Genomic DNA, 19705 nt, shown 5'->3' with positions numbered 1-19705 from the left:
CGACTGAGTCAAGGTCTGAAGGGTCTCGACCCAAAATGTCCCCTATTCCTTTTCTCCAGAGATGTTGCCTGACCCATTGAGTTACTCCAGCATTCTGTGTCTACCTTCGGTGTAAACCAGTCACTGCAGTTCCTTCCTGCACATCTGAGTCATTACCTTCACTTCTTTCAAAATGCTGAGCCAGATTGTGCCCGCCTCTCACTCGGGTTCAGCGGAAAACCACAACCACTTTACGCCTCATGGGTCAGCTTGTTTCCCACTTCACCAGCTGCATGCTGAAACATTGACATCAAGGACAAACAGCACAGAGTCCAGGTGGCAGAGGACAGGTGTGCTGAGTGGGGATGAATCTACGATGCAACCTTGCTTATTTTTATAGGCTTATCAATCCCACATTAAAGGTTGTGTGGACAGTGGCATGCCTACCTTCCTTTCTTTTTCTTTAACTTAACGTTTTTAGGAAGTTTCCAGAGTACTGTGTTTTTTAATTAAATTAATATTTAATAGTTTTTATTTCAAAAAATATTTTAGGCTATTTCAATATTTTTTCAATACCTGTGTATCAAAGAAATTTTAAAAAATTCAAATGTCTTTGACACCTGTGAGCTGACAATAGGCCTGGAGGGTGTTTCGGCGGCAGAACCATGGGATCCGAAGCCTAGTTACTGCTCACATACCATTCCAATTTGGGGAATGACTCATATTTAGGGAGGGTCAACTCCTTTGGCCCTTAGTATCTGGATCAGATTAAGTAGGCGGATGGACACCCCAGGCAGTGAGTCCTGTTAACGGTCCGGAAACAGCAATGTCTATCCAATACAATGCCTTTGCATTTTCTCTTTGTTCATTCTCACAAAAACATGTCAGCTCACATATTTTCAGATGACCGGAGGGTGGCTAATGTTAGGATGGGTTATAAGGAAAAGCCTGGGAACTATAGACCAGTGAGCCTAACATCTGTGGTAGGTAAGTTACTGGAGAGGATTCTGAGATAAGATATATATGCATTTGGAAAGACAGAGGCTGATTAGGGATAGTCAACATGGTTTTGTGCGTGGGAGATCATGTCTTGTGAATTTGATTTGAGTTTTTTGAAGAAGTAACAAAGAAGGTAAGGGCAAGATCGTAGACGTTGCCGAAATGAACTTCAGTAAGGCCTTTGATAAGGTACTGCTCCAGAAGGTTGCCTCACATGGCATCCAGGGAGTGCTAACTACCGAGGTACAGAATTGGCATCATGGAGGGTGGTGATGAAGATTGGTATGTACTGGAGGCCTGTGACTAATGGTGTGCCTTTGGGATCGGTATTGGAGCTCATGTATTTGACATTTTCACTCTGAGAAAAAGGACATTGGCCTTCATCAGTCAGAGCATTGAGTGTAGAAGTTGGGATGTCATGCTACAGTTGTCTAAGACATTGGTGAGGCCACATTTAGAGTATTGTGTTCTGTTTTCTTCACCATGTTATAGGAAAGATGTTGACAAGCTGGAAACAGTGCAGAGAAGATTTACGAGGATGTTGCCAGGACTCGAGAGCCTGAGCTATAGGGAGACCTTAGCTAGAGAGCAGGGGAGGACTTTATTCCTTGGAGAACAGGAGAATAAGGGATAATCTTATAAAAGTGTAAAAAATCAGGAGAGGAATAGATTGAGTAATGCACAGTCTTTTGCCCAGAGTAGGGGAATGGAGAACCAAAGGACATATGTTTAAGGTGAGGAGGGAAAGATAGGAACCTGAGGGGTAACTTTTTTTACACAAAGGGTGGTGGGTGCATGGAGCACGCTGCCGGAGGAGGTAGTTAAGGTGAGTACTATCGTAGCATTTAAGAAACATTTGGACAGGTACATTGATAGATAGGTTTGGATTATGGGCCAAGAAGCGGGCAGGTGGGACTAGTGTAGATGGGGCATGTTGGAAGGCGTGGGCAAGTTGGGCTGAAGGACCTGTTTTCACACATGCTATGAATGGGTGACATTTTGGGTTGAGACCCTTCTTCAGACCCAAAATGTCACCCATTCCTTCTCTCCAGAGATGCTGCCTGTCCCGCTGAGTTACTCCAGCTTTTTGTGTCTACCTTGCAGAACACCTTTGGTCACAGGCCTCCAATCAGAATAATACCCCTACTGCACTACCCTCTCCCTTCTGTGGCCAAGCTAAATTTGAATCCAATCTAATGATCCTCATGGATGCCAAGGCCCTTAACCTTCTGGATGAGCCTACCGTGACAGATATTGACAAAAGCTTTATTAGAAAGGTGAGGGGGGGAGCTTTAATTGGAACCCGAGGGGTAACTTTTTTTTGCACAAAAGGTAGGGGGTTTATGCAACGAGCTGTTGGAGGAGGTAGTTAAGGCAGATACTACCATAACATTTAAGATACACTAGACCAAGTGGACCCTTTGGGCCCAAACCTCTCCTCCATTGGTGCAGCACCCTCTCCTCCCCCTCCCCCTCCCCTCTCTCCTCCCCTCCCCCTCCCCTTCCCCCCCACTCCATCCCCCTCAACCGCCCTTATCCTCCCTCCTCCCCCTCCCTCCCTCCCCCCCTCCCTCCATCCCCCTCCATCCCCCTCCATCCCCCTCCCTCCCTCCCCCCTTCCTCCCTAGATAAATTTAAACATTAAAATGTGAATAACTTTAAAAATATAACCGATTTCAATTAAACCTCTTCCATTAGCACCAAATGTGGTGAGTAAAGTGGGCCTAAACTTGCCACGCTATCGTGTACCGTTTTGGCTGTAGTTCAGAAACAAACAAACAAGAGTTTTAGTGTATAGATTTGGACAGGTAAATGGATAGGATAGGTTTGGAGGGTTGTGGGCCTAGCCCATATGTATGTAATATATATAAATGACTACCATATACACAACATCATTGCCCTACTCTCATCAAATACCTTCATTGCCTTCTTGGGGTCAAGGAAAGAGCATTCACGTCACGGCCCTGTTTCCACCAATCATTCCACCACCACCACAATAAGCACAAGAATGCTGATGCCAAGAAGTGTGTTCAGCTCTGGTTGAACAATTTCTAATCTTGTGATATGGGCATGATAAGAAGAAGAAGATTGCCTTCTTAAAACACTCAATCAAATTTGACTTTTCCTGAACAAAGTTATGTTGACTTTCCCAAAAACAAAAGAACAACATTGGTTACTCTACAATACTCTGGGACCTCACCTGTGGCTATGGAGAATAGAGAGATCTCTGTCAAGTCCCCAACAGGCTTCTCTCTTGCCTCTTTCAATAATCTGGGATAAATCATATCAGACCCTGTGGGACTAATTGAACATCATGTTCTTCTACAGACGTTCTCCAAGAAAAATAAGATTCATAGAGTTGAGCGCGGGGTTTCACAAAGCATGCTTTGTGAAAGATCTGCCTTTTTAGGTACTCCAAATAAAATATTTTAAAAGTATCATAGCAGAGTTACAAAAAACCACAAATTAAATAGTAATGTGTTAGGAACAGTGGTTGGCAATATTAATGGGAAACAACTGTGAATGGTCACAAAATCATGTGTTCTATTCCCCTCATCCTCTCACTGAGTCCTTCCAGCCGGTGAACCCAGTCATAACCACTGAAAAACTATCATGTTTCTTACTATTGAAAAAAACCAGGTCATAACTGAGTCTGAAGTGGGAAGTCATATTTGAAATTAAAGCTATTAATGTAGGGGAACATGACCTTACTGTGTCATCAGTTAATCAGTTGGTAAATTATATATGCACATCTCAAAGGTATTTATTCACAAAATGCTGGAGTAACTCAGCCGGTCAGGCAGCATCTCAGGAGAGAGGGAATGGGTGATGTTTCAGGTCGAGACCCTTCCTTGTACCAGCATCTGCAGTTATTTTCTTACACTATGCACATCTCTGGTTGACTCTGAACGGCTGTTAGTTGTATAGGTCTACGACCGATTTTCTGTCAATTGATTCCACAGCCTTTCTGGATTTTCCATTTTGCCAGACTAACGGAGGCAACAGCCTCCAAGAGGAGTCCAGTGGTACTGGAATGGTCCGTCTAAGCTGCTGGGGAGCCAAGATACCGGCCCACAAAGTTGACCTTGGAAGTCGACTATGGGAACAGAATGGCCGGCTCTGTCTGGGCCAGAGTTTCACAGCCCTGGCTGCTGAGAACAAATTCAACCCACCAATTGGATGCAGAAGTCCCGATGAGGTCAAGATAGGTCACCTCACCCGGCCTAAGCGCCACATTTTTTTGGGGGGGGGGGTACTTCCGGGTAGGATTTCAAGTGCGCTCTCATAATTTTGTCTGGATTAAAGGAGGAGCCAGACCACCAGTTGCCAGAAAAACGATGGTGGACCTCTCCTACTTTTAACATGTATCAAAGAATTTCATTTAGCTCAAGACTAATTAATGTGAAAATGAGAATGTCCTTTGCAACATCCTAAGATATCATTGATCTACATCTGAACACTTAACTCTCGAACCTTGGTGTGTTGGGGATGGAGGTTAAGGATAGTGTTGGTGCCATGCAAGAAGGACGAATGTTAATTATGGCACTTATTCCACTGGATCTCAATCCAAGATCTTCTAGACTGTGCAGTTCATAAAAGAGGAATTATATCATAATTGCTATTATCTAGAGGTGAAATGACATCATTTTGGGCACAACTGACATAGAATATAGAAAAGTACAGCACAGGAACAGGCCCTTCGGCCAATAATATTCGTGCCAAAATTTAAATAGTGTCTGGTGTATAATAGCAAGTTGCTCCCAGAAGTGTTCGGTCAAAGTTCCAACAGATATAAAACAGTTACAGCTTTTCACTAAAGAAAAGATGTGTAAAGATTAAAAAAGCAGCCTTAAACAATTTCTTGGCATGTATATTTAAGTATGCATAATTTACGTGAGAATGTTACGGAATAAATCAGAACTTAAACTGATAGAAATAAGCTTTTCCCTTCTATGAAAAGGCATAATGTGAAAATTTACATTTCTGAGAGTTGACGCAAGTGTACATAGAAAAAATAATTTTATATAAGAAGATGAGAGTATAAAAATAACATGTTCAAACAAGACTAAGTATTAGGTATAAAATATATGCCTGCAGTGATGTTGATTGATGAAATGCATACTGGTCAAATTATATTAATTCTACATTAATTAACTCATTGAGAAAAAAATCTGGATGAGTAAACTGGATGTTGGTAACAATGAGAACATTTTATACACTTCTTTACCTGAAACTGTAGAATGCAGGTGGTTAACATTTGGTTACTTTAATCAAGGTTTCTCTTGGATTTGTTTGTTTCAGTACCATTGAATTCGAAGCTGAATTAAAGTTTGTAAGCTAGCAAGATCTCCACAGAGAATAACGTATGTACTGAAAGGCAATATTACTTTGACATTTCCACAATTGAACTATTTGTCACATACATATCAGAAACAAATATGATAAACAGTTTGACATTACTAATGGGATAGTATGTAAATCTTGGTTAATCCTTTCCTTAATAGATTGGATATTGGAAGACCCGATTAAAGTGTTTAAATATCATCACTATTATGCTCAATGGTCAATGAGCCACCACGCAGAACTTACTGATGGGCAACTAATCATCTTCGTACATGCAGACACTAAAATTAATCCAATTCAATGGTTCTTTTTGCTGTGAAATAACATCCAATCTAACATGTAAATTTTTGAGACGTTGCTGCACATAAATTGATAGTAACCCACACCTACTAATCCTTTGAGAAATCTGTGACCACAGATTTGCCACAGGTTTACAAGCAATTCCTAGTTTCAATTCCCACACTTATACGTGTTAACAGTCATGAAGAATAGGAAAATAGCAGGATGGAAAACACTGTCTGAAACAAGGAACACGTCCAAGACCCCAAGTCAAGGCTTCTTATGTTTCACCAGCGTGAAAGGACATGGGCAGTTCTAAACGGGGCATGGGGAACATAGGCACTCACGCATACGTATCAAATAAAAACCGTTCCTACTTATGATCAAACAACGGACCTCAACATCACATTCCACTCTCAATTAAAATTCAGCAGAGGGAGCATTAAGATAATCTCACTTTCTGAAATGGCCATACAATGGTTTACATACTCAATGTTCCCCCCTGCCAAACGCCAAAGTTATCATGCTGACCAGAATAATTACAGTTGGGGATTATCTTATGAGTTTTCAGATCTTCTATTGATTTTAGTAGAGGTTCTTTCAGAAGCAAAGTAAATAAAAGCTTCTTACAATGTGAGATCTGCACTAAAAGGAGCTGGTGTTAATGGTGCTGTGCTGTACAGTAATAAACTCCTCAGGATAAAGTGAAAATCAAGGAGCAGCTGAGATCCACAATGTTGATGGGCTTCAAATAGAACATGCAATTCATTGCGGGTACCTTTATCCACTCTGGGTTGATAAAATGAAAGTAATTTTACATTGTCTCTGCTGTCAATCTTCATGTAGCTGCCTATTATTTCTCTGCTCTCATATCAAAGGAGAAAAATGGCTATTTGCTCTCCATTCAAAGCACTCAAGTTTCCCTCCCTGTCCTTATAGATATTTAGAAAGAGCCTGTTTGGATTCCAATGCAAACTGAGATTATACCCTGCAGTCATAGTGACAAGAGTATGTCTCCTTTTGAAGGAAGCCAGAGCATCATTCAGTTGCTAGGAGGGCACAACCTTCAGATTCAGCCAGACAAAGACAACACATGAATACAAAGAACCATTTCAAGAGCTCTACAACTTAAGTCAAACAAACTCCAAAATGAGAGGATGGCTATGATAGGTCTTAGTTCCATGGCATTGCCATAGTGATGAGTACACATGGTAACAAGAAAACTATCCCAACATGGTAAATCCAAAGGTCTTTAAAGCAATGTGAAGTATTAAATCTTATACAGCATCTATTCATCATGTCAGTATGAAAAGCACTTAGGGATGATTAATGTTCCCTTACTGGCTGAGCTAGTTAAGGTGGTTATTAACTGGACAAAAATGTCCCAAATCCGCTCTCTGCCAAGTAAGCTCTCAGTCAGGGGCGTGATAGAGGAAATGGAGGTAGATTTAATGGCCTTGTGTTCCTATTGATTGCTGCACAGTAATACCTCATGTCAGTCTGCAAGTATGCCTATTGAATGAGCATAGGATCAATTGCGTAAGAAAATAACTGCAGATGCTGGTACAAATCGAAGGTATTTATTTCACAAAATGCTGGAGTGACTCAGCAGGTCAGGCAGCATCTCAGGAGAGAAGGATCTCGACCCGAAACGTCACCGAAACGAAACTCTGAAGAAGGGTCTCAACCCGAAACGTCACCCATTCCTTCTCTCCTGAGATGCTGCCTGACCTGCTGAGTTACTCCAGAATTTCGTGAAATAAATAAGATCAATTGCAGTTGCTTTGACCACCAATGGTGAAACATGAAAAATAATTATAACATGTTTCAAAAGAGCAAAACAAAGGAGTAACTGAGTGTTGATAATGCAAGCTTTGATTAGAGCAACAGGGCCACCACACCTAACATGTTGCTTGACCCAGTGCCTTGAGAACTTTACCCAGAGTATCATCGGGAAGTTGCCTCAATTAACATTTTGAGATACTTTTAACTGTTATTGGGGGCCAGAATACCAAAGTGTTTGAACAAGTAGCAGGTATCAGAGCCCAATAAACTGGGATGAAACTCTATAGTCAAATTATATTATCTGCTTCAACAAATCAGTTACCTGTACAATTGCTCAAGAATAAAATTATATACAAACATGATTTCTGCTTAAGGTTGACAGGAAATGTGAAAGTACATTTCTTTTCCTGCCAAAGTCCACATGAAAAAACGGGTTGGAAATGGCAGAAATTTTCAGCTGTCCCATCTTCCAATACCAAATAAACTCAAGGGCCTGACCAGAGCAGATGAAGGAGCACATTTGTCATCTTGTCCGTTTTAGGCAACATGTGCTCACCACACTCCAAAAGTAACAGTTAGAAAATGAGCCTTCACATTGTATGCTAATCAAGTGGAGTTCTAAATATTACAGGATATTACAGCTTGGCCAGCCATTATTTCATTAGCAATTACTACTAATGTAACACAAAAACAAAAAAATCCTATTCTTCAATTGTTAGCATTTACAGTCTTGTTGGAGAAATGCCTCACAATGTGCATGTGAGGCAGATTACTAGAGGAGGCACCTTCACTCTAAAATATCTGGTACTTTGCAAATGAGCCACAGAAATTCTGGCGAAATTCTGCTCTTCGATGGCAAGGTTTGGACACATGAAATGTAGTTGTGCAAGATGCCAATATCACTACAGTGGCTCATTTTTTTCAGTCTTTTTAAACCCAATTTGGCAAATTCCATTCATTTTTATCTTCTGCCTTGCATATCTCCACGCCATCTGCAACATTAAGGGTCTCGAGGGAAAGATGATGGTCATGGTGAAGCAAAGCATGAAGAACAGGAAAAGAAATACAACCACTTCTCTCCAAAGTTTGATGGTAATAATAAAGAAGCAATTGATAGTGCGATAGACACCTACATCCATCTATGAGTAATTGCAGAGTCTTTCTGCAAATATGGCTCTCCAATTTATTCATGAATCACTTTGATCTTAATTTGTGAACATTTGCACCATAGAAGACTTACCATGTAGGGAGATAACAGTGAGTGATTCTCGGAACATTCATTTTGTAAGTGGTGGGGGTGACTGCATCACCCTCCCAACAAAAGCTCAAGAGGCATCCCCTCCTTGGGATCATGGGAGCAAATTCTCATGGCACCTATGAGGACTGAAGAAGAGTTTAAGCACAGCAACCTTGTGCATAGTGCAGGCCATAAGGTCACTCTTCAAAAATTCACATCAACTATTATGCATTGTCCTTGAGAACGCAGCTCTCATTCATGGCAATACTGTGAAAGGTCGTTCTTTGAGATAGAAACAAATGGAATGGAAGTATGTTCCTTATGAAATTAGCAATGACTCTCATCCACAGACAGGTTCAACAATGGCTGGTATTTCAACAAATATGCAGGAGGCCACACAGGTGGCAAAAACTAATTTATGTCCCTCTTCAGTAAAACATGGTAAAGCCTGGTTATACATTGACACTGTACTGTAAACAACATGGATCTGGACATTAAACTTACTGTTCAAATGGCTGTCCTGCAGGAGTGTGTTCAACTTCATAGCCTGCTTGCCTGAGAACATCAATCACGGTGTTGTTCCCAAGGAAATGACCTGCAATAGAGGATACAGCTTTGTTTACTACATGCCACTGGAGTCAGCAACACATTTCTCCTAGTGACCATTTTCTATTCCCTGATAACATTGAAAAAGTTTAATAGTCTGCACAAATCAGAGACTGCTGTGATGAAAACATTACCATTATGTTGGCAGCATATCAAAATGCTACTGTAGAAATGATTTGTCTGCTTATTCTAAACTGCAAATGTTGAAAGCAACTAGGGAATAGACTTCCACATTCAAAGTTTAAAATGCCAACGTGCAGGACCACACTGCACAGGTTTTTAGCCTGGATCACGTACTCAAGTCTCCGGAGTGCGACTTGAATTAGCAACATTCTGGCTTTGAGGCAAGAAGACTGTCAGTGAACCACAGCTATCATCTAGAGTCAAAGAGTATAAAATTCTTAAGGGGTTGGAGAGGCTAGATGCGGGAAGATTGTTCCCGATGTTGGGGGAGTCCAGAACCAGGGGTCACAGCTTACGGATAAGGGGGAAGTCTTTTAGGACCGAGATGAGAAAACATTTCTTCACACAGAGAGTGGTGAGTCTGTGGAATTCTCTGCCACAGAAGGTAGTTGAGGCCAGTTCATTGGCTATATTTAAGAGGGAGTTAGATGTGGCCCTTTTTGCTAAAGGGATCAGGGGGTATGGAGAGAAGGCAGGTACAGGCTACTGAGCCATGATCATATTGAATGGCGGTGCAGGCTCGAAGGGCCGAATGGCCTACTCCTGCACCTATTTTCTATGTTTCTATGTTTCTATGTTTCTATGTTTCTAAGATAGACACAAAAAGCTGGAGTAACTCAGCGGGACAGCAGCATCTCTGGAGAGTAGGATTGGGTGACATTTCAGGTCGAGACCCTTTGCCTATCATCTAGAGCCCACTGAAGGCAGGAATAACAGACTTCTGAACGTGCATGCCACTTTTGCAAATATATTTTACAAGTCTAATTTCAAAGAGGGAGGTGGAACTGGAACTGGCTGGCAATTCCCTCATTATCAGAATGATACTTCAGCATTTCACATCCTCTGAGGGAAAGACAGAAGCCTGCATACTTCGTTCTTTTGCACCTTACCTATCATAAGCACTTGCTCACTCTGCACCCTCATAAAGCAGGACTTGCAAAAGGAAATCAATGATTTTCTCTAGCACTATTCAGCTGTTTATGCATAGCACAGAAGAACAGCTGGTAGAGCTTGTAAATTCAGCATTGGCACCTCAAGGCTCCACCATCAAGCTTCCTTCAGAATCTTAATACGTCCTGCCAACTGGCCTTATATGACCTAAAAAAAGTCTGAAGAAGGGTCTCGACCCGAAACTTCACCCATTCCTTCTCTCCCGAGATGCTGCCTGACCCGCTGAGTTACTCCAGAATTTTGTGTCTACCTTCGATTTATACCAGCATCTGCAGTTTTTTTTCCCTAAAAAAAGTATTTCCTTATAATGAAAAGTATTCTAGATTAGATACTATGCATGACTAAGTCATATATTTCAATTATGAAACGATTCAGTTCAGATAATGTCTAAGCCATTAATTAGAATCTTGTATGAGTTTTGTTCAATGTTGTCTTCCTAACTCTGATTAGTGGGAAATGACTCTCTCTTGAAATCTGAGTGTTTGCCCACAGCAAATGAGGAATGGATTGTGTTTAATGCCGACCATAATCTGGTGATGCTCAGGGCATAGGCTCACACATTTCATCGTGCCAGGAATGTTTCAGCATGCCAGGTGTCAGGAGACTGCATCCAAGCCTTGGCAGCTTTGCAGCAGGAGGACACATGAAATGTAGTTGTGCAGGATGCCAATGCCTGTTTTAGCTGTGGACCAACACGAAGCTCACAACAGAACGTACAGCATCCTGGGTGAGGATTGGATCCAGACAATCAAGAGGGAAAGGTTTGGTGGTTGCGGCCACAATCGGGTGTTTGAGGCAGAGGGCTAGGAAGACAGTGAAGGGAAGAGAGTGTTGATGGAAACAAGATGGAGATTGGCATTTTTTTCAGGGGACTGGATGGGAATTGGGACCTTGATTGGAGGTACTTTGGGAGTTGGGTGGTCTGGTCTGGACAGATTGTGGGGTAAGATTCATGAGTAACGATGCGAGTCTCATGGGATGGGACAAGACCCGAAGGAATGATAGCAAGTAATAGAGCCTACTTAAATGATGTCCAAGCTTGCAACAACTTTATTAAAAACTAGCCTGTTCAAAAGATTCCCACGACGGATGCACCTCAAAACATTGCACAGTTTTATTCCCAACTCATAGGGAATAACATTATGTACTCATGTTTGTTGTGGAAATGTCACCAGATGGCAAGACTAATTCACAATGCTATGGGACATAGAGACATAGAGCAGTACAGCATGGAAACAGGCCCAGTTCCAACCAAGTTGCCAAGCTAGCTAGTCCCACTTGCCTGTGCTTGGCCCATATCCCTCCAAACCTTTCCTATTTCAAAAGTCATATTTGTAGCCACCTTTACCACTTCCTCTGATTAGGTGATTCCATGTACCTACCAGTCTCTGTGTGAAAAAGTTGCTCATCATTTCCCTTTTAAATCTTCCCCCACCACCATCACCTTAAACCTATGTCTTCAGGTTGTGGACTTACCGGCTATACATCTTATCTCATGATTTTATATACATCTGCGTCCACTCCTCAGCCTCCCATGCTCCAAGGGAAAAAAGTCCTGCCGATCTAGACTCTCCTTACAATTTAAACCCCAAGTCCGGTAACATGCTCCTAAGTATTTTTTACATCTTTTTCAGTTTAATGACATCTTTCCTACAGTAGGGCAACTAGAACTGTACACAGTACTCCAAATGTCCAAATACCCATGTCTCTTACGTAATGTCTCAACTCCTGTACGTAGTACTTTGACTAATGAAGGTAAGCACACCAAATGTCTTCTTCACCATCCTATCTACCTGTGTTGCCACTTACAAAGAACTATGGACCTGTTCTCCTTGGTTCTTCTTTAGTTTTCTTCTCCCCTAGTAAAATTCAACTCATCTATTTTATGTAAACAGTAAACCTCATTATAATGGCCCATATTGTGGGGGGGGGGGGGGGGGGGGGGGAGGGGGGGGGGGAGGGGGGATGATATCTGTTATTGCCGATTGTCCATGAAAACCAAGTAATTTATTATCGTTGTAAGTGGTTGGAAGAAAGAACTGCAGATGATGGTTAACACACAAAAGGACACAAAGTGCTGGGGTAACTCAGTGGGTCATGCTCTGGAGAACATGGATAGGTGACATCTGGACCTTTCTTCAGACTGTTTCAGTCTGCTGAGTTACTCCAGCAGGTTGTGTCATTTTACCTTAAAACTAGGCGCTGATGCCACTGGTCTACACCAGCAAAGCCTTCTTCACCGGTTCACATCGCTGTTGTTGTGATTCATGTTGTAGCCCTAGTGGGCAGTTCTTTCTTTGGACCACTGCCAATGACAAGGTGTGCTTGGGGGCTCACTCCCCTCTCACCTGCTGCCACTTCCAATGTGGAGTAAGTCTGCGAATTTGGAGAAGAAGGTGGAGGTGGTGGAGGTCAAGCAAACAAAGCAAAGGAAGAAGCATCAGGTGGTGAAAGGGGAGGGAGCCACGCAGTGACCGAGCCCGTCCTGTTGGTGGCAGAAGCCTGAAGAAAGTGCTGTCCCCAGGGGCTACAATGTGAGCCGCACAGCAGTCATGTCACCTGACCGTGCGGTGAGTAAAGGCCTCGCTGTCCGGCTGGGGCCCTCGGAAGCCCGCACTCTAAGCAGCTGGGGAGGCAGCATGAGTCGGAGGTCCATCCGCTATAACCAAAATCCGTTATAAAAGAGTCTGTTAAAATGAGGGTTTACTATACTTTGCAAACCTGACGAACAATTTGAAATGTTAACTCAAGTTTTGACTTTCCATCAGGCAAATTGGCTATTTCCAGTGGAAACACCACCAATGGAGTGGTGTTGTCCAATGGTGTTGTCCTGGCCCACTGGAGCTTGTCATGCCTTGTTTGCGTGCTTGCAGCTTTTCCTTGGCCCCATTTAGCCACTCACATATTCTCCTTGCTGCTGCATATTTGTAATTTTGTTTCCAATTAATGACAGATCAGCCATTCTACACTTCATCCAAACAATTCATGGCTTTTCCATTTCATTTTCTGCACTGGAGATTTGCCCATTCCATTTCTCTCATCATGTTTGTTTCTAAATGCTGGCCATCTGCCCCATCTCCTGGATTGCATGAAATATTTAAGAACCCAAGAGTGGATTGTTAAGTTTCTACAGATATTACTAAGTATGTTGTTTATCTACTTCAATTTTTCAGAATGGGAATCCAAGCTAATCTATTGAAGCACTGAAGACAGCGGCTAAGATTTGATAATATCCAATTTAGTTCATGACTTCTCCAGCTATGATCCCATTTGCTTAACTACTTCTCTGCCTTGTTATGCAGTTTTAGCAGCAGAGTATTGCCACAATGGGTCTTTATGGCCTGCAAAAGAACCATCAACAGAGTCCTATTTAAAAAAAATAGAATCATGGGTTTGAATTATACAACACTATTTGATTGATTTAAACTAGTAGTTATCAGATAACTTTCTGAATTATGAGATTACCATTACTTCAACATTCTGATAATGCAGAACCTTTCCAGTTACAGGGCATTTTACCATCATGATAACCGTTGATAGTGATAAAATTAAAAGGTGTGCTGATAACTGTGTGCAGTTACGCTCACGATGTATGCAAGCTTTATTGAAGGAATGATTGAGTGGCCTTTCGTAACTTTTCAGTCCCCAGTTTAGCAGCCCATTGCAGATCCTCAAGTGCTGTTCTGAGAACAGCTAATGAAGCACATGCTATTATGGTGCAACATCATGCCATTTACTCAGTGTCCATGAAGGAGGCTCTAGTAAAATCAAAGTGGCCTTTTCCTATGGAATTCTCTTGTGGTTTATGTTTTTAAAGAGAGACTGATCGTGGTAAACTGATTATTACAAGAAACAAAGAAAGGATGAAAAGAACCAGTAAAGGGAAGATTTCTCATTCCTCTCCCGCAATAATGAAATACAAAAATTCTAGCTCCTATGTTAATAACGTAATTAAATGAAAACAAAAGTGAGAATGGAAGTTTTCTGTACCCTTCACCATTGAACTCTTATTAGCTCTTTCAGTTAGGTTAGGGTGCTGCTTTGACTAAATTTGTTAAACTGTCATCTCAGATAATAGCCAGATCCAGGATCTCTGGGTTTGAAGTATATGTTAAAATGATCAATAGAGTGAGAGGGGAAAAAAAATTGTTTCAGTTCACTGACCCAAACTAACTTGGAGAAAGATGTCCACATCTGGTCAGGCTTGATCTTAATGTGTGTTTAGAGAAACTTTGATTTCCCCCCCCCCCCCCCCCCACCTCCCCAAGCTCTGTCTTTGTTCCCAATTTAGATTAATCCAGGAACAAATCCAAAACCTATTATATTAATTTATTGTGACGGCTGGTGAAAGCTGTGGCTTAGGAAAGGTCAGTGCGACTCCCTGCCTGGGTTTGTCTATACATTTCTGATAAATGAGCACAGGACAACAGGCTGGATAGCACATCGACCTGCGTTACGACGAGCTCTGCCACGTAGAGATGAATCACTCCGCTGGCTCCAGCTTTTATTGTTCTCCAGCCTGGCAGAACACAGCAAGACAAAAGACACTGAAAAATACTCACATCAAAGGCCATTGCGCACTCGTCTTTGAAGCTGAACTGAAACTCAGCTAGGCGATTTGTTCAGATACAACTGAATACTGAACTACTTTCAAGACACACTACTTTATGCACAATTAGTCCTAAACAGACAAACATAACACAATCAGGAGGTCCCTGGTTTATCACGATTTTCAAACAATGGATCAAACATAATGTATTTACTGCTAAAACTGGCTATACACCTCAGATCCTGCCAGGTTCTACTCTGGCCACTCCTATCAGCGCTTATACATGCCAAGAATGTGCTTGTATTGTGCTTTTCTAAAGTCCTCAGAAAATCGTATAACAGAAATGTATAAAAAGTTGAAGTGTATATAAAAACCATACAATAAATAACTGATGATAGATGGCAGGAAAGAACTACTGGGTGAAAAGGTGTTTGATGTACATGCATTAAAAAATACCAAATAACCATCTCTGAATTCTTAACCATTTCACACCAGCAGCAGTCAATTCAATGCTATTCGCTAAAACTCATCATCAGTAAAATAATGATCATTAGTAAGATGCCTGTTACGTAACTCATCAAGATGTAATACTAACCTCCATTAAGATACTTTTGGGCAAACTTTGATCTTTTTGTGCCAAACTGATTGGGAAGATGTTTATTTACTGCCACAAAAAGAGTTTTTTTGGTTTTAGAGATACAGCGTGGAAACAGGCTACTCCAGAGTTAGACACCTGTCCATGTTCTCCACGGATGCTGCCTGACCCACTTTGATACTCCAACACTTTGTGTCCTTCAAGTATGATTGGGAGAAAGGAAATGTGAGGATAGGAACAGTACCGATCTCTCCAATGTGACAGTGAAATATAAATACAATTTCTGAGCATCCATATTGTAGATGCAGTAAAATGCACTTGCTTCAAAATGCACTTAGAAATGAGTAACTCATCTCTGTGATTTCTAATGTGCTTTTCCTTACAAATGTTGGTTATTTGCCTTTGATCTCATTCCATCCCACTGTGGATTGACATGTTTAATAGCTTACTTTCATTCAGTTTCATATTAAAATAAATTATTGGCACTCAAGCAATTGCAGTGAAGTATGTTTCCTAACTGAATCATTGCTATTGCAGTAATAGTGTCATCGGTATTTTACTGCCACTCCTACTGCTACAAAATAGTGATATTGTACAGGGATTCAAAATAAAAAGCAATTGCTCATTTAGCATGTTCAATATGCTGTCATCCCTACAATGGAACAATACATAACTCAGCATGATTCTGGGTCATATTGAACATCCCAGGTTCAATCCTTGGTCAATTGGCTGTACTGGAAGGCATAGAAATCAGCCAAAGTTCCCATTCCCTGCCAAGTCTCTGTTGGAATGGATACCTAATTGGATGTCTAGTCCAAACTTCATTGCCCCTAGTGACTGAATAGTCAGCTAACACTCACTTCCAAACATCATACGCAAGGAGTGCTGTCATGTGGTTATAATGCAATGTGTCCTGTTGAACTGTACTTTGTGAGGTAAGGGGGAAAAACAGGAAATAAATGAATTCACAGCTCAAAATCCAATGTAATATAATTCCAAACAGACATTAAAAATTATGCAAGAAATTTTGAAACCAGTGCTCATGTTTAATGTGCAGATTAGAGAGTACAAGTGCCACAGTCGAAGACAGTTGGTGGCAGCAAATGGAAGATTTTTTAAGCCTTGAACAATATCTGCAAATCAGAGCTCCATGCATCCCTGTGCCATATATATATCATCTGAGTGTAGGGTTGCCAACTGTCCCATATTAGCTGGGACATCCCATATTTTGGGCTAAATTAGTTTGTCCCTTACCCTTGTCCTGTATTAGTAGGGTTGCCAACTTCCTCACTCCCAAATAAGGGAGAAAGGATGATGTCACCGCTCTGCGCCCCACGTGAACACCCAGCCAATGGTGGCCACCTGGGCCGGGAGGCGGGTAGCTATGCAACCTCAGTTAAGACCAAGATTGTCCACAGTTAAAATGTCGGAAACCTAGAGTGTTGGGGCCTAAACTGTCGGGACCTACAGCGTTGGGGCCTACAGCGTCCAGGACTTCAGCGCCCCCTGTGCCTAATATGGTATTAGGCATGGGGGGGGGGCACTGTAGGCCCCGACACTGTATGCCCTGACACTGTAGGTACCGACAGTTTAGGTCCCGACATTTTAGCTGCGGACAGAGCCCCCCTGGGCGCCGCCTGATGGAGGTTGTGTGGCAACCCGCCTCCCGGCCCGGGCAGCCGCCATTGGTGGAGCGGGAGCACGTGGCCACTGGCTGGGTGTGGTCACGTGGGGCGGTGAAGTCACCTTGTCCCGTACTTGGGAGCGAGGAAGTTGGCAACCCTATCTGAGTGACAGGCCAGTTTATTCTAAGCCACTGTTTCGATTTTTCAGCAAATGGACAAATAAAACATACCATTGACCTAGTCTGACCTTTTGCTGTAAATTGTAAGCGCCAGCAATTGTAAGATTTTAAAAGAATGGTGCACTTAACAGCTGTGGAAGTGACAAGAATCAGAGATAATGGATATTTTAAGAATGTTTTGAAATGAACAGTTATGAGGTATTTTTGTAAAATACCTGGACCAGCTTTTGTTAGATCAAGTGGTGGATTTTATTAACCTACTCTGAGTACTATGCTTGGCTGGCTTACGTTTTGTTGCTTGCAGGCAAGCTTCCAGGATCTTAACTTGCAATTCTTTAGAGTAATGTTTGGGATACGATGAGGCTGGATGCGGCGCTACTGATCATATGGCAACACTAACTATAAATACTGTCTATCTCGCAGCATATGGCACTGAGAAGCAAACAAAAAAGTAAAAACAAAAGAAAATCCACTCTTTTGTTCTACGAGTTCCTCAATTTCACTCATAAAGACCCCTGTGGTGCTCTGCCAGTGAGCCATCTGGGAAATGAGGTGGGAGACCAGGAAGACCCCTGATGACTCATTTACATGCCTTTGTCTGCAGAAGCTCTGACAATCTCCAGGAAAATCCTGGATATTCACAGCAACTGAAAACAGGATTTGCACCCTTTTATTCCAGTATTTGCCACAGGGAATCATCAGTTATTTTGGGGGATATCTTCAAGAGAGGAGCAGGCAAAATCCATGAGATTTCTGTGTAAAGAGCAGATACTGAAAAAAGAGAAATGATGCCCAAGACTGTGAGCTAAAGAACAGGATTTCACCGAGTGATTGAAAAGAAGTATCATTCATAGCAATTAAAGAATAAAATTAGAAATGTATTTCAGTGCAGGTTACTAGAATATGAAGTAAATGATCTACTGAGTTTACTAATTTGCACTTTCTGAAACCATTATCACTATACAACTTTGCTTCTCTATATTTCTCCATTAAGAAACTCCTTAAAACCTATTGATCTGTTAAGCGTTTGGTTATTTATCTTCTATCCTCCAAGGTGGTCCATGTTGATTTTTGTTTCAGAAAAATATAAAAGTAAGAAGTAGGATATATACCCTCTTGAGCCTGTTTTGCTTTCAAGGTCATTCCTAATCTTGTACTCTGTGCCATATTCCTGCAGTATCTCCATATCCCTCTATTCCCATGACATCCAGAAATTAATGAACTCAATGACTGAGCCCACACCACATTGGGGTGGTGAATTCCTAAGAGTTAACACCCGCTGAGTTAAACCCCCCTCAGCTTGGTCCTAACTGGCCTATCCTTTATTCAGAGACTGTGACCTTTGGTTTTAGACTCCTCAGGCAGGGGAAGCATTTTCTATATTTCCAGCCACTGGGGCCGTGTAAGAATTGCATATGTTGAATCAGATCTGCTCCCATTCTTGTAGTTATGGAGTCATACACAGAAAAAAGCATTTGGTCCATAGGCTTACATGGCTCGGTGATTCAAATTCTTGTTTAAAGTATTTACCCAGAAAGGATGCATTCTCAGCCCCTTACTGTATCAGTAAGCAATCACGACCATGTAGCCAAATTCTGCTCTAATTCCATTTTCAATTTTGCAGATTACACCATTGTAATGGGCAGGATCTCAAAGACATGGAGTACAGGAAGGGTACAGAGAGCTTGGTAACATGGTGTCAAGATAACAACCTCTCTCTCAATGTTAGCAAGAGGAAATGGCTACTTATTGATTTCAGTAAGGAAGGTGGAGTACAAGTCCCAATCAGCATCAAAGGTGCAAAGTGGGGTCGGTCAGGCACCGCAAGCCAAGTTGAAACTACAGCCGAACAAAGCACAACAATATCTCTACTTCCTCGGAAGATTAAGGAAGTCTGGCTTGTCCCCAATGACTCTTCTTGACTTCTAAAGATGTACCATAGAAAGCATCATATCAGGATGCATCACAACCTGGTGTGGCAACAATTCAGCCAAGGCAGCGAGAAATTGTGAGAATGCTGCCTGGCCCGCTGTGTTACTCCAGCTTTTTGTGTCCATCTTTGGTTCAAACCAGCATCTGCAGTTCCTTCCTACCAATACCAATAGTTCCATTAAAGAGTTGTTGAGTACTAAAAAACAAGGTTGAGCCTTTAGTTGGAAAAATTGGAGCATGGCAAATTATAATTTTTAAACAGAATCCCCATCTGTATTGTCAGATGGGCTTTAACCATCTTCTTCAAAGTGTAACTGCAGAATTATTCACTACCTTCTACTCAATATTCACCCTTATACATTAGAAAAAGTAGATTATTAGGTCAATCTCACATTGTTTTTTCAGGCATCTTGTTCTGCAAACTGGCTGCTTGGTTTCTTAGATTACAACTGTAACTGCAGT

The 19705-nt window shown here is 41.7% G+C and overlaps 1 protein-coding gene across 1 annotated transcript in view; it reads right to left on the bottom strand.

The window, feature by feature from the left end:
* LOC144598082 (metalloprotease TIKI2-like) overlaps positions 1-19705 on the bottom strand; it is a 293579-nt gene that overhangs the window by 37109 nt on the left and 236765 nt on the right. The window contains 1 exon segment of the mRNA XM_078407968.1: positions 9128-9218. Within this exon segment, the coding sequence (XP_078264094.1) occupies positions 9128-9218 (91 nt within the window).

The sequence above is a fragment of the Rhinoraja longicauda genome, chromosome 11 (genome assembly GCF_053455715.1).
Source record: "Rhinoraja longicauda isolate Sanriku21f chromosome 11, sRhiLon1.1, whole genome shotgun sequence".
In the NCBI taxonomy this organism is placed as follows: Eukaryota; Metazoa; Chordata; class Chondrichthyes; order Rajiformes; family Arhynchobatidae; genus Rhinoraja; species Rhinoraja longicauda.
The sequence above is the reverse complement of the archived record's forward strand: the minus strand, read 5'-3'. Positions and strand labels throughout refer to the sequence as shown.